The sequence below is a fragment of the Myotis brandtii genome, unplaced genomic scaffold (assembly GCF_000412655.1).
Source record: "Myotis brandtii unplaced genomic scaffold, ASM41265v1 scaffold381, whole genome shotgun sequence".
NCBI classification, from domain to species: domain Eukaryota; kingdom Metazoa; phylum Chordata; class Mammalia; order Chiroptera; family Vespertilionidae; genus Myotis; species Myotis brandtii.
Window position 1 is genome coordinate 1,253,234 of NW_005364633.1, and position 12,564 is coordinate 1,265,797.

A 12,564-nucleotide genomic window follows, 5' to 3' on the forward strand; every position below is an offset into this window, starting at 1 on the left:
CCTTAGGCCCCACTTCGGAGCCAGTCCTGTCTGGAGGCTGGGGGTGTAGAGATGCCCTAAGCCAGGAGCTAACTGACTCAGCATCTCTCAGCACGCTGACCCCTGACCTTGGCATTGATTTCTGAGGTCCAGGTGCTGGCTCCACCCCTGGTCCCCGGGCTTGTTTCCTACAGCAGCTCCTGCAGCGGGTGTCTCCCCAGCCTCCCCCCATCTGCCCGGTTGCCTTTCCTGGTTGGTGACCCGCTCCTCACGGATAGAGGGTCTGCCTTCCCCTTCTCCGTGGTTTTGAACCAAGTTTTTTTTTCTAAGTCCAGGCGCCCCGGGCCTTGCCCGTATCTCCCTGCACTGTCTGCCTCCAGACCATGGGTCCCGTCTTTTGCTGGGACACCAGGAGTGACACCACTCGCCTGACGTTTCCCCACAGTGGCTGCAGGCACTGCCCCCGTCAGGGCTCTCACCCTGTGCGTCCTGCTCCTGCCATCTGGCCATCTCATGATTGCAGACAGGACAGGGAACAACGAGGTTTTAATTGCATCTTTGCTTGAGCTGTTAGGCTAACGCCCTCTGGTTACTTTCAGCTCAGAGCTTCATCTTGGCCCTGCCATTTAACACACTGTATGCGGGAAACCTTTACGTTGAGTGTAAGACTGTAGAAGTAGAGCCACCTGGTAGCTTGCGATAAAAACTACCCGCAAACAATGTATTAATACTGAAAAGCTCAGCGCCCTCTCTATAGAGCGAGATCATAAAGGAAGACACCCCCAGGCTTATGTTGAAGATAACTGAGAGAAATAGTCATACAAATGAGGGTATGAAGTAAGCAGTCTGTAATTTTCACCTGCTCACTTAACTCACCTCTTAAGTCTTTGCACTTGTAAAGGGGACTATGTCACAAAGATAATCACTAGGGAGATGAGAAACGTGGGGAATGGAAGTTCTTAAGAAAAAATTAGGGACCCATGTAAATTTTTAAAAAGTAAAGCATTGATAGCAAGATTTCTAACAGCTTTAAAAATAATGTTGAACTACAGATGCAGCTATAAGCAAACATTAAATATGAGATCTTTAAAAAGCATATTTCCTGGAAGTGTGTCTTAACATACAGAGCCCTAAAGCATTTGGGGAGACGTAAGTAAAATTCTAAGTCACACTTTTCTGAAATAGCAATCACTGATTTACCCCAAGAGCCTCAGTGTGCTCCGTCGGAATCCTCAACTTCATCTGCACTCAAACATATTTTTCAAGATTTTAAGTGCAGACTGTTTCACTCTTGCCAAAATTATGTTGCCTTCATTTCCTCTTCTTGTCCCTTAAATTGTCCCCTCCATCCACAAAAATGTGATCAAAATGATTACTCTTTAAAAATTGAGATTTATTGATATATAATATTGTATAGGTTTAAGATGTACAACAGGGTGATTTGTTACACTTCTATATTGCAAATAGAGGCCTGGTGCATGGATTCATGCAGCGGTGAGGTCCCTCGGCCTGGCCTGCGCCCTCTCGCAATCTGGGACCCCTCGGGGGATGTCGGACTGCTGGTTTCGGCCCAATCCCAGCAGGCCAGGCTGAGGGACCCCACTGGTGCACGAATCTGTGTACCAGGCCTCTAATATTCATATAAGTTCTTTGGTTAATTTCTTCCTGCCCTCCCCACTTCCCCCTACCTTCTGAGATTCATCAGTCTTTTCCATGTATCCATGCCTGTGCATTGAGCATCTGCCCCCTGGTGGTCAGTGTGTGTCATAGCTACCAGTCGAACGGTTGAATGGTAGCTTAGGCTTTTATATATATAGACAGGATTCCCACCATCATGTTAGCTAATACCACCATCCAGTCACAGAATCACCACTCCTTTTGTTGGTGAGAGCATGTAAGAGTTACTCAGCCACTTTGATCAAAATGAGAGCTAAGAGCTCTAGGCAAGCACGGGCACATTTTGAAGAAAACAAAGGACACTTGGCTGTTTTCCTGTGAGGGAGAAAGGGAGGAGGAAGAGGGGAGAGGAGAGAGAGAGAGAGAGAGAGAGAGAGAGGCTGCCTCATTCCACTATCACAGCACAAAGGCCTCCTCTGGGTTCTAGGTTGGTCACTACTCTGGGTATGATCAGGGTAGAACCAAACACATGTTCATGCCCTAGAAGGCTAGCATTTTGGGACCCATTCAAAATAAATAATATTCATTATCGCTTCAGCATATCTTTACAGGAGAAGCTGCGTACTGCTGGGGTGAAGGGGAAGTTGATCCTAGAGGGCGGCTCAGGTCAATCTTTGCTTTCCTATCTTCCCAGTTCAGCTACCGGCACGCATAGGCAGACCCTTCAGTGAAAGCTCCAAGGTCACTCGGACCCACCATTAGAAAGCGGATTAGCAGATGCCCACTGTCTCCTGACCACGCTTCTTGAGAGATGTTCTGGTAAATGTGATTGTTCTCTCCATCTCTTAACCCTGACGGTACTGGGGAGTCTCTGTGATATCTTTTTATACCCTATCAAACGAAGCAGGGCAGCTGGCCCAGACCAACTCTTAATTCAGTTTCAGAAATTCCTGACATTACAACAGACCTCATATTCCCCGCCCCTCCCCACCTTAGGAACTAGATAAGAAAAAGAAATGCCAACCATGTCTTCTTCAGGAAATACCGGAAGGAGTAAAAGGAAATCAACTTTCATGATTTGGTTTAAAAGAATCAGCGAGAGCGCATTACCAGACATCCTCGGCATCTTCGTCACATTCCGCACCGAACTGGCAAATGTCACAGGTGGACGTCTCCTTCTGGCTGGTCTCTCCTGAGCCTTCGTGGACTGCAGGAGAGAGAAAAGGGAACAAAACTAATTCAGACAAGTGTGCAGAACACCAACAACTCTAAGGCTATCAGAAAGCCGCTGCTTTCCCAATGGACCTATTTGCTATCAGGGCTTCATACGAATGGCGTGCTCAGCTCCATCCTTCCCTAAATTTAAAAACAATCTAACAATAACATGCCCCCCATTGGTATGTAGCAGACATTTCAGCTTTTTACAAGCAACATAAAACAAATAACAGGGTCTACTGGATTTATGAAAATTCCTTGGCTCATAAATACACCACATGAAAGAGTGATTTAATGAAAAGGGATTTAGATTTTTTTCCTTGCCTAGAGGAAAAATCTAGTGTCCACCAGACTGTAAATAGATACCTAACATTGTCTCAGTTCTAAGTTGTAGATTTCTTTTTCATCCACAGGCTTTTATACATAATTTTAAGAACCTGAATGGGCAGCCTTGACTTATTAGATGTAAGAAAAATAATGTTAATTATAAATTTCCAGAAAACAGCTTTTAATTGGTTTGTACAATAATTTCTTGATTCTTACATAAATAGAGCCCATCATAGTGATTCCTTCTCTGAGGGTTATGAACATATATTTCATTTTAAAAATATATATTGTCATTAATGATGATTATTGACATTGTTCTTTCTTCCTCATAAATTAGAAGTACAAAAATATGTAATTTATAGCCTAATTATAAAAATTAACCATGCAAAATCAGAGCACAGTAGTATAAATCAAGGAAAACTTTCTAGCATTTTCAGTCCAAATAATGAAAATCTGAGCAACACTTTTGAGATGATGGATTATTGTTTACCCAATTAAAAAATAGTTGAAAGCAAAAATGGTTTTGCTTGTAGATGAAAAATTGCAACCACCTAACTACTGCATAGATACTCTTACTCCTTGCACAGGTCACACTTAAAAACAGATGTTTACACCAGGAAGATCTTAAAAGTGCACTTCTGCTACAGGTCATGCATTTTCAGTAGAAAAGGAACACAAGCCGTTAAGTATGGCTATCTTTATGAACCCCCAAAAGACAAACTTTTAACAAAGACATAATTCATTAATATGCACCCTGAACCTAACAAATCCAGTTTTATTTATCTCGTTTGAATAAGATATTTTCTCATCGTTTCTTCTTTGTCTATTAACAAAGGTTTTTAACATTTGCAAAAGCAAAGGTCTTTATTCATGATTTTCTTTAATTTTCTGCTGTGCAGAGAAGTGATTACATTTTTCCCCCCAAAAGACAAGAGACATCTCTGAGAGGACTCTGTTTTACAGTTTTTCCAGGAAAGATGGATTTATTTTTTTCTAAAGCAATTTCTCCCTGTACTTGATAATTGGCACTTACATCCTATATAATAAAAGGCTAATATGCAAATCAACCGAATGGTGGAACAACTGGTCGCTATGATGCACACTGGCCACCAGGGGGCAGATGCTCAATGCAGGAGCTGCTCCCTGGTGGTCAGTGCGCTCCCACAGGGGGAGTGCCACTCAGCCACAAGTCCGGCTCACAGCTGGCGAGCGCAGTGGCGGTGGCGGGAGCCTCTTCCGCCTCTGCGGCAGTACTAGGGATGTCTGACGGTCGGACATACTCTGAGGGCTCCAGGACTGCGAGAGGGCGTAGGCCAGGCTGAGGGACCCTCCCAAGTGCACAAATTTCGTGCACCGGGCCTCTAGCTAATTAATAAAGGTATGAATTATGACAGATTCACTTCAATCAAAAAAGTATCCATGATACGGTTTTAAACTAGGAAGTCTTAAAAAAGAACAGGAGTTCCTCCCCAATAAGAAGGGATTTTGAACTCTGAGAAAACAGACAGCACTTAGCATCCTCTCTGTTACTCTCATACCGGCAAGACCATTAGAGTGGGCCTTGGGGATGAGCAGGAGGCTGGGGCCTCCTCTCCTGGGAGACTGAGCAGCTGAGGCTGGTCTCTTTATTCCTTTCTTATTATTAATGCAACATGGAAGCTGCTAATGGGAGAGCCTTTTAGTGTCAGTGAGATTCGCAGCTTCCAGACTCAAACTTCCCATCACTCGGGAAACGGGCTAAGGCAAGGGGAAGGTCTTTAAGGAACAGTTACAGCCACTTAGGGGCCGCCCCTACTCTTCCCCAGCTGCGATCCTTGGTTAGGCACCCACTGGAAGTGACCCAGGGGAGGAACTGTGCTCGCTCACAATTATACACAAAAGTAAGAACACAATATAAACTACACTTCATAGGATGGTATTTTAACATGGGTGATAGTGGTATTATAATTACCTTTATAGCATTTTTAATAGCTACATATAGTACATATCATATATATGTGCTATGATATATGTGCTGTACTGCCATATAGTACCTAAGTGTTCTCATGATATGAGTTGGTGGAAGTGTTCCCACTTCCCCTATTTCATGAGAGAGCTTGTCTATGACAGTATTATTATTTGATTCTTCATAAAAGCTATTTAAATTTTCCCTTTTATTGATTTCTGCTCTTCTTATCTCCTCTGTGTTATATTCCCAGGGTTTAATTTATTATTTTTATAGTTTCTTAAAATGGAAGAAGTACTTAATTTGACAGCTTTCTTATTTTCTAATATATATATATATTTAAACTTATAAATTTCCTTGTAAAGACTGCTTTAGCTGCATCTCACAAATATGAATATTGTGCTTTTATGATTTCTGTCATATATCTATCTATCTATCTATCTATATATATATATTATGGTAATATCCTTTGAGATTTCTTCTCTACTCCATGGGTTATTTAGTAAGTGTGTTTTTTCACTTCCAAATATTTGAGGGTTTTAAAAAGTGTATTATTTTATTCATCTATAATGTAACTCTATATTGGTTAGAGAACATGCTCTTTAATTTGAGTCCTTTGCTATTTATTGAAACTTGTTTTATGACTGAGAATATTGTCCACCTTCTTGAATAATTCATGGGCATGTTAGAAGTTGTAACCTCTTGTGGGGAGCAATTTTCTATAAAAGTTAATTAGCTCTAAGTAGATGGTTAGTGTTGTTCAAATCAGCTGGAACTGTACCGATTTTTCAATTGATCTACTACTGAGAAAGGAGTGTTAAAATCTCTATCAGCGAAGTAAAATTGTTTCTAGTTCTCTTTTGTTTTGCCTTGTATTTGGGAGCTTTGATATTAGGTGCAGAAACATTTAGTAGTCTTATGTCTTCTTAAATAAGTGACCCTTTTCTCATTATAAAATGCACCCTTTGAATCTCTAGCAACATTAGTCATCGTGAAGTCTGCTTTGTTCTGATATTCAGAGCCACACCAGCTTTCTTTCGCTTATTATTTTTATTCTTTTACACCCGACCTGTTTGTTAACATGTTTAAAGTGTGTTACTTGACAGACTCGCAGATACAGAGAGCGGACCGATGGTTTCCAGAGGGAGGGGCTTTGGGGACTGGGTGAAAGAGGTGAAGGGATTAAGAAGGACAAATCAGTAGCTACAATACAGCCACGGGGATGGAAAGTCCAGCATAGGGAACAGGGTCAATAATATTATAGTAACTATGTACGGTGGCAGGGGGGCACTGGGAATATCAGAGGGAACACTTGGCAAAGTATATGATTGTCTAACTCAGTGGTTCTCAACCTTCTGGCCCTTTAAATACAGTTCCTCACGTTGTGACCCAACCATAAAATCATTTTCGTTGCTACTTCATAACTGTCATGTTGCTACTGTTATGAATCGTAATGTAAATATCTGATATGCAGGATGGTCTTAGGTGACCCCTGTGAAAGGGTCCTTTGACCGCCAAAGGGCTCGAGACCCACAGGTTGAGAACCACTGGTCTAACTACTAGCTGTGCACCTGAAGCTCATACAAAATAACGTGAAATGAAAACTAATTAAAAGAAGTGTTTCTTGGAGACATACAGTTGGATCTTGCTCTTTTATTCTGTCTGAATATGCTGGCATTTCATCAGGGCGTGAAGCCCATTTACTGTAATGTAATTAATCTTGGGGTTATCCTTGTGTTATTACTTGGGTGGTTGCTTTAAGAATGACAACATGTGTCTTTAAATTCTCCTAAGCCATTACTTCATGAACACTTCCAGAGCTTTATGACAATGTATTTTTAATTACCACTGTTCACTCTTTGCATTCTTATCGTCACATATCATACTAGTACTTCTATCTAAGCTGCAAAGCTCGCGTTCCCTTTTCAAGTTAGTTTTACTTAAACAGCCATCCTATCCTTCTGGGCTAATTCAATGGCAAAAGCCAGAGATGTCAGTACTAATGACAACTCCAGCCTGTGACTGTTAACTGAGTGTTTGACTTCTGACATGCATTTGTTCTGTCTTTTCAGGACTTATCTGTACTCTCCCATTCTCCATGGAAGACAGTATTGACATGTGACACTGACAGTAGATTACATCACTTTTCTAATGATTTTTCCACTCTCTCCAATAAATCATTATAAGTTCCTCTCCACAGCCATATGATTTGAGTTCCATGCTATCACCATTGGTCTCATGCTTTCCTTTTGCTACCGAAAAAGAGTGGAAGTGAGAAGCTGCAGAACAGCCATCACGTGGAATTCTACTTTCTTGCCCTTTCCCTTTGCATAAAAAGACACATTCTAGAATAAGAGCTGTTCCTTCAGCCAATCCAGACGGAGAAGATGCACAGAGCTGAGCCCCCCTCGCCCCAGCCACGGACACGGCAAGCCTCTGAGGTTTTGAGGCCGTGAGATGCACAGAGCTGAGCCCCACTTGCCCCAGCCACCGGAGCAAGACTTGTTGCCACGGACACGGCAAGCCTCTGAGGTTTTGAGGCCGTTTGTGACTATGGCTTTACCTAGTGAGGGATGACTATTAAGACCTGAGTTAATGTTATCAATAACTTCTAAGAAAACATACTCTCACATCATTTTGATTGCATTACGTTTCTACACAACCTTAGATCTGCTTTTAATTTTCTCCAAGTCTTCCTTCAAATTTTTACTACTTCTTTTCCACACTAGCATGTATTGTACAATATTTAAGGCATTTCTTTTATTATATTTTCATTTTTCCCAACAGAATACTACCTTTCCCAATCTCTGCATGATTCCCACTTTTTCCCTCTGTGTAGATATATAAGGTGCCATTCAAATTAAGCAGAGAATAATCATTTAACATAGTACAAACATAAATGAATAGAAACCTCTACATGCATCATGCTTGAAAATAAAGTAGGTGGTTCTAGAAATTATCAGATTTTATCCACAAAGAGAATGAGATTTCTAAGCTTAAATATGACTCATCAATACTGGTTCCATACTCTTTAAATTACTACAAAGTTAAGAAAAAAAATTTATACAAATTTTATGTAGACCTTAATCTGAATTTTTTCAAAGTTTAGAAGGCATTTTTCTCTTTCTATTTTAGAGTCAATACTAATCTAGTAGTCAGTGTTTTTTTTATTAAATTAATTTTTGGTAGACTTTTAATTTTTCCACTTTATTTATATAGATAAAGGATTTATCAGTGATGATATTCAATGACCTGTTGTAACTAAAATTACTGTGATAATAAAATTATAATAGCAATTTTTATTTTTAAATAACTTGCATAAATTACTATTTCATTATCATCAAAAGCTGAACTTTGAGTTTATGTTCCAATAAAGAAAAAAATTCCACTTAAAGAAAATTTTACATCAAAACTCTCCATTCCATTCTTTATTTTTAAAATATATTTTTATTGATTTCAGAGAGGAAGGGAGAGGGAGAGATAGAAACATCGATGATGCGAGAGAATCATTGATAAGCTGCCTCCCCACGCCCCACACTGGGGGATCCAAGCCCATAACCCAGGCATGTGCCCTGACTGGAAATCGAACCGTGACCTCCTGGTTCATAGGTCGATGCCCAACCACTGAGCTACACAGGCTGGATTCCATTCTTTAATTTGGATAACGTGTTGGCTTTGCCTTGTGTGCAGGATTTGGCTCTCATATGCTTCTCCCACGTGTAAGTTGAACCTAAACGATGGAAGCTGCTGACAGTGTCTAGAGCAGTGATGGCGAACCTATGACATGCGTGTCAGAGGTGACACACGAACTCACTTTTTTGGTTGATTTTTCTTGGTTAAATGGCATTTAAATATATAAAATAAATATCAAAAATATAAGTCTTTGTTTTACTATGGTTGCAAATATCAAAAAATTTCTATATGTGACACGGCACCAGAGTTAAGTTAGGATTTTTCAAAATGCTGACGAGCCGAGCTCAAAAGGTTCGCCATCACTGGCCTAGAGGCTCAGACAATTCCAAGCTGTTGTTTTTGAGCTTCAATCATGCTCTCTTTTACATTTTCCAACATTTCCCTAGAAATACTAATATGACTTCAAAGAAAAATAACAATAAGAAATACTTTCCTTGTATTCATATTATAATGTGAGGATATTTGAATAATAATTGCACTGTTCTATTATTGAAATGCTAAAACAAGACACTTAGCAAACTCTGCTGCTTACAAAACTAACAGATTCAGTCTGTTTATTTATCAGTGCCACAATGCAGTAATATGTGCTCAGACTTTAGGGGGAAAACCCATTATCTTAGTTTTTTGAATTAAAAGAAGTACAAAGCTATTGTTAATTTTTAAGTGATTTAAATGCTAAAAACTAAAGGAAGGCTAAAATGACATGTTCCCATAATGGTTTAAAGCCACGTGAAAAGTCTAAGAACCAAGTTTCAAGACTGAGAAAATGTAATTTTATATTAAACACTCAAAAGAAGAGAGCATTACAGAAAATTTAATTTTTCATAATGAAGCTAGTTTGTTAGAGCTTGACAAAGCTTCTTTAGAAATCACATATAATTTATCTTCTACACAACTAAAAATAATTTAAGAGATTAATACAATGCTACTATATTGAGACACAATTCTATTGTCATTTAAGTCTGACTGATTTCACTCTAAGAACTGAAGATATTCAGTTGATTAGAAAAAGAGAAAGAAGGAAGGTTGGAAGGAAGGAAAGAAAGAAGAGAAAAGGTTTATTCAGCTTGATGCCATGCAGGGCAAAATTCCTCAGGGAGAGTTACTCTGCCAGATTCATGCAACTCTACCACATCAATCATGTGATAATATAAGCCAAAATACTTGTATTCTTCTCAGTTTAATTAGTTTGAATTATTGTATGTAAAGTTATAGAAAGATTATTTTTTCCTTATTAGATTCCTAGAAGGTAAGAAATGTATTTTTTATTGGTAAATTATGAACATTGGCATGGGTACATGGGATACTATAAAGCATGGTGAGGAAACTGAGAATGGACTAAAAGTTGGTAAATGAAAAGAACAAATGTAGGTGACACTTTTGCACAAATGTCCAGATGAGAACAGAGAATGAGACATTGTTAGATAAGGCTGTAGCATCAAGAAAATATTTTTATGAAAGGGTGGAATCGAGGCACCATTTTCTGCTGAGAGAAATGATGGAGCAGAGAGAAGCGAACTGATACAGGAGAGAAAGGGGACAATCACAGAAGCGATGCCCTTGAGAAGCTGTGGTTTGCACACAGGTGAAGTGGTTGATCTTACAGGTAGGGACACATCTTCTCCTCCTGGTGAGACGGCAGAGTATGTGTGCACAGATGAAGGAGGGAGGTGATGCTGGAAAGGGGAGCATGACAGATCCCGGCTACATTTTTTTGCCCCTGTTGTATTTGTACTTAAGTAAGAGGGACATCATCAGTTGAGAGAATATGATAAGAGAGATGTGAAATATTGTAGGAGAGTGAATGTGAAGGAAGAAAGATGGAAGTTTTCTCAGCCTTTTTAGACTAATATATTGCTTTTCAATTTTGTGTTTAATTCTTCTAATTAGCAAATCTCTAATACTAAAGATATGCCTTTGTTAATTTGCAGTTTGTATATCTTTTAGTATATGACTTTTGGTGTTGATAACCTAAAGGCATTTTGTGATGTAGAAAGTTTTATTTGAATCATCAAATAAAGACTAAATTGCCAGTAGAGTTAACTCTAACCTACTGACTGTCTGTTATGGTAGAATGTCTATGAACTCTGGTAACTTCTCACATGTCATGTTTATTTCCTAAATATTTTCCCATTCCATCACCACTGTACTCATGGAGCTTAAGGTTCTACCACCTGACCGGTACACTTGCAAACGCGCCTATTTTATTTATTTGTTTATTTATTTTTATTTATTTTTCAAATGCATCTATTTTAAATCTATCTCCCATGTATCTTATTGAAGTGCAGATCTGATTCTGTGTTTAACATTGACAATGACGTGAAGTAATCTGAAGGCCGTTGCACGGTAGACACAATCCAGGCCTCGAGCTGGGAGAGCTGGATTTGGGTGGCCGCGATTCTTTCTTGATCCCCAGCTTTCTCCTTTGCCAGCTGAGATGCCTGCCCTGCTTTGCTCCAGGCTGTGGGGCAGCTGAACCAGGAGGATGTGTGAACATTCTCGCACCCTCTAAGTTGGTCTGCCACCCTAAGGCGTTAATGTGAAGAGAGCGTTAAAGGTGAAATAAAGTCACGGTCTTCTTCCCAGTGAGAAGGTTCTTTGGAGGAAGTCCAAGGCGGAGCAGCACAGATGTGGACTGCTGCTCCTGGTGCGCAGCCTCAGACTGATGCTAACATCTCAGTGGGTGCAGGAACATGAAAATCACACAACAACACAACAAAGCAGAGAAATAAAAACACTGAGAACTCAGAGAGGAAATCTTGCACCAGAAAAGAAGCTCTCTGGGTTTCTCACGTGAAGGGGTAAGAGGACTGAGGAGGGAGCAGGTCAGGACTGCAGAGAAGTCCCTGACCGGGATCCTCAGAAACGGCCCAGACCTACGGCTCTTTAGTCTAGATCCCTGGATCTTGAGACAACAACACTAAAGTAGCATTTTCTTTCTTTTCTTATTAATGAAGATAAAAATGAAATAGGGGCTTTATCTTCTTTTTTTCCTACTTGCTATGAGCATTGGTTTCTACTGTAAGCCCCAAACCAAAAAAAAAAAAAACCCCAAAAACAACATATTCCATCTAAATCTAACTCCCAATGCAAATGAGACTTAAAAATGAAACTAAGGTCAAGGTTGTTTAAATATACAACTTATGGGTCTCCTGATCCCAGTGGTGTACCTGGGAGGTAGTTGACTATTTGGTGGCTTTCTTTTAAAAAGTGGGACTCTTTAGGGGCGGCCGGGGGGAGGTCAATGGGGGAAGAAAAGGAGACATATTCACTCTTATCTGTAATACTTTAAACAATAATAAAATAAAACAAACAGAAAAAATAAATATACAACTCATTGACATAAATAGGCCAACGAAATAAAAGAGCAGCAGTGATAATGAAGCCCATTTTAAGAGACCACAGCGTTTTGTAAAGCCGGTGGCCACAGCAAGAATGTTTCTGAATTACCTGTCATGTTTTCCCGCCCAGTTTTGCTATTGGAAGTCCTGTCCCTACATTTTGGAATCACAATAAGCAAAATAACAGGGAGGATGCCAGGCCTGGAGTCCCTGTCTGACCATCCCGGGTCCTGGCAGATCTGCCCCCTCCTTCCTCCACCTGCTGGCCTCGCACTGAGAGGCCATTTCCTCTCCACAGTCTCCCTGCTGCCCGTTGGCTGCGGGGAGGGGGGGGGACGGGGTGCTGTGGCTACTGTGGGGACTCCTGTTCCCAGGCTACAGCTGTCTCTCAAACTCTGGTTTCAAATCTGGAATGTGCCGCTCATCGCCCAGCTCCCCAAACACCCC

At 40.4% G+C, this 12,564-nt stretch overlaps 1 protein-coding gene across 1 annotated transcript in view; it reads right to left on the minus strand.

Moving 5' to 3' along the window:
• Positions 1-12,564, minus strand: part of TMEFF2 (transmembrane protein with EGF-like and two follistatin-like domains 2) — a gene marked incomplete at its 5' end in the record, with an annotated part of 240,715 nt that overhangs the window by 102,313 nt on the left and 125,838 nt on the right. The window contains one exon of the mRNA XM_014544768.1: positions 2,707-2,803. Coding sequence (XP_014400254.1) covers positions 2,707-2,803 — 97 coding nt within the window. The remainder of the gene's footprint in view (positions 1-2,706; positions 2,804-12,564) is intronic.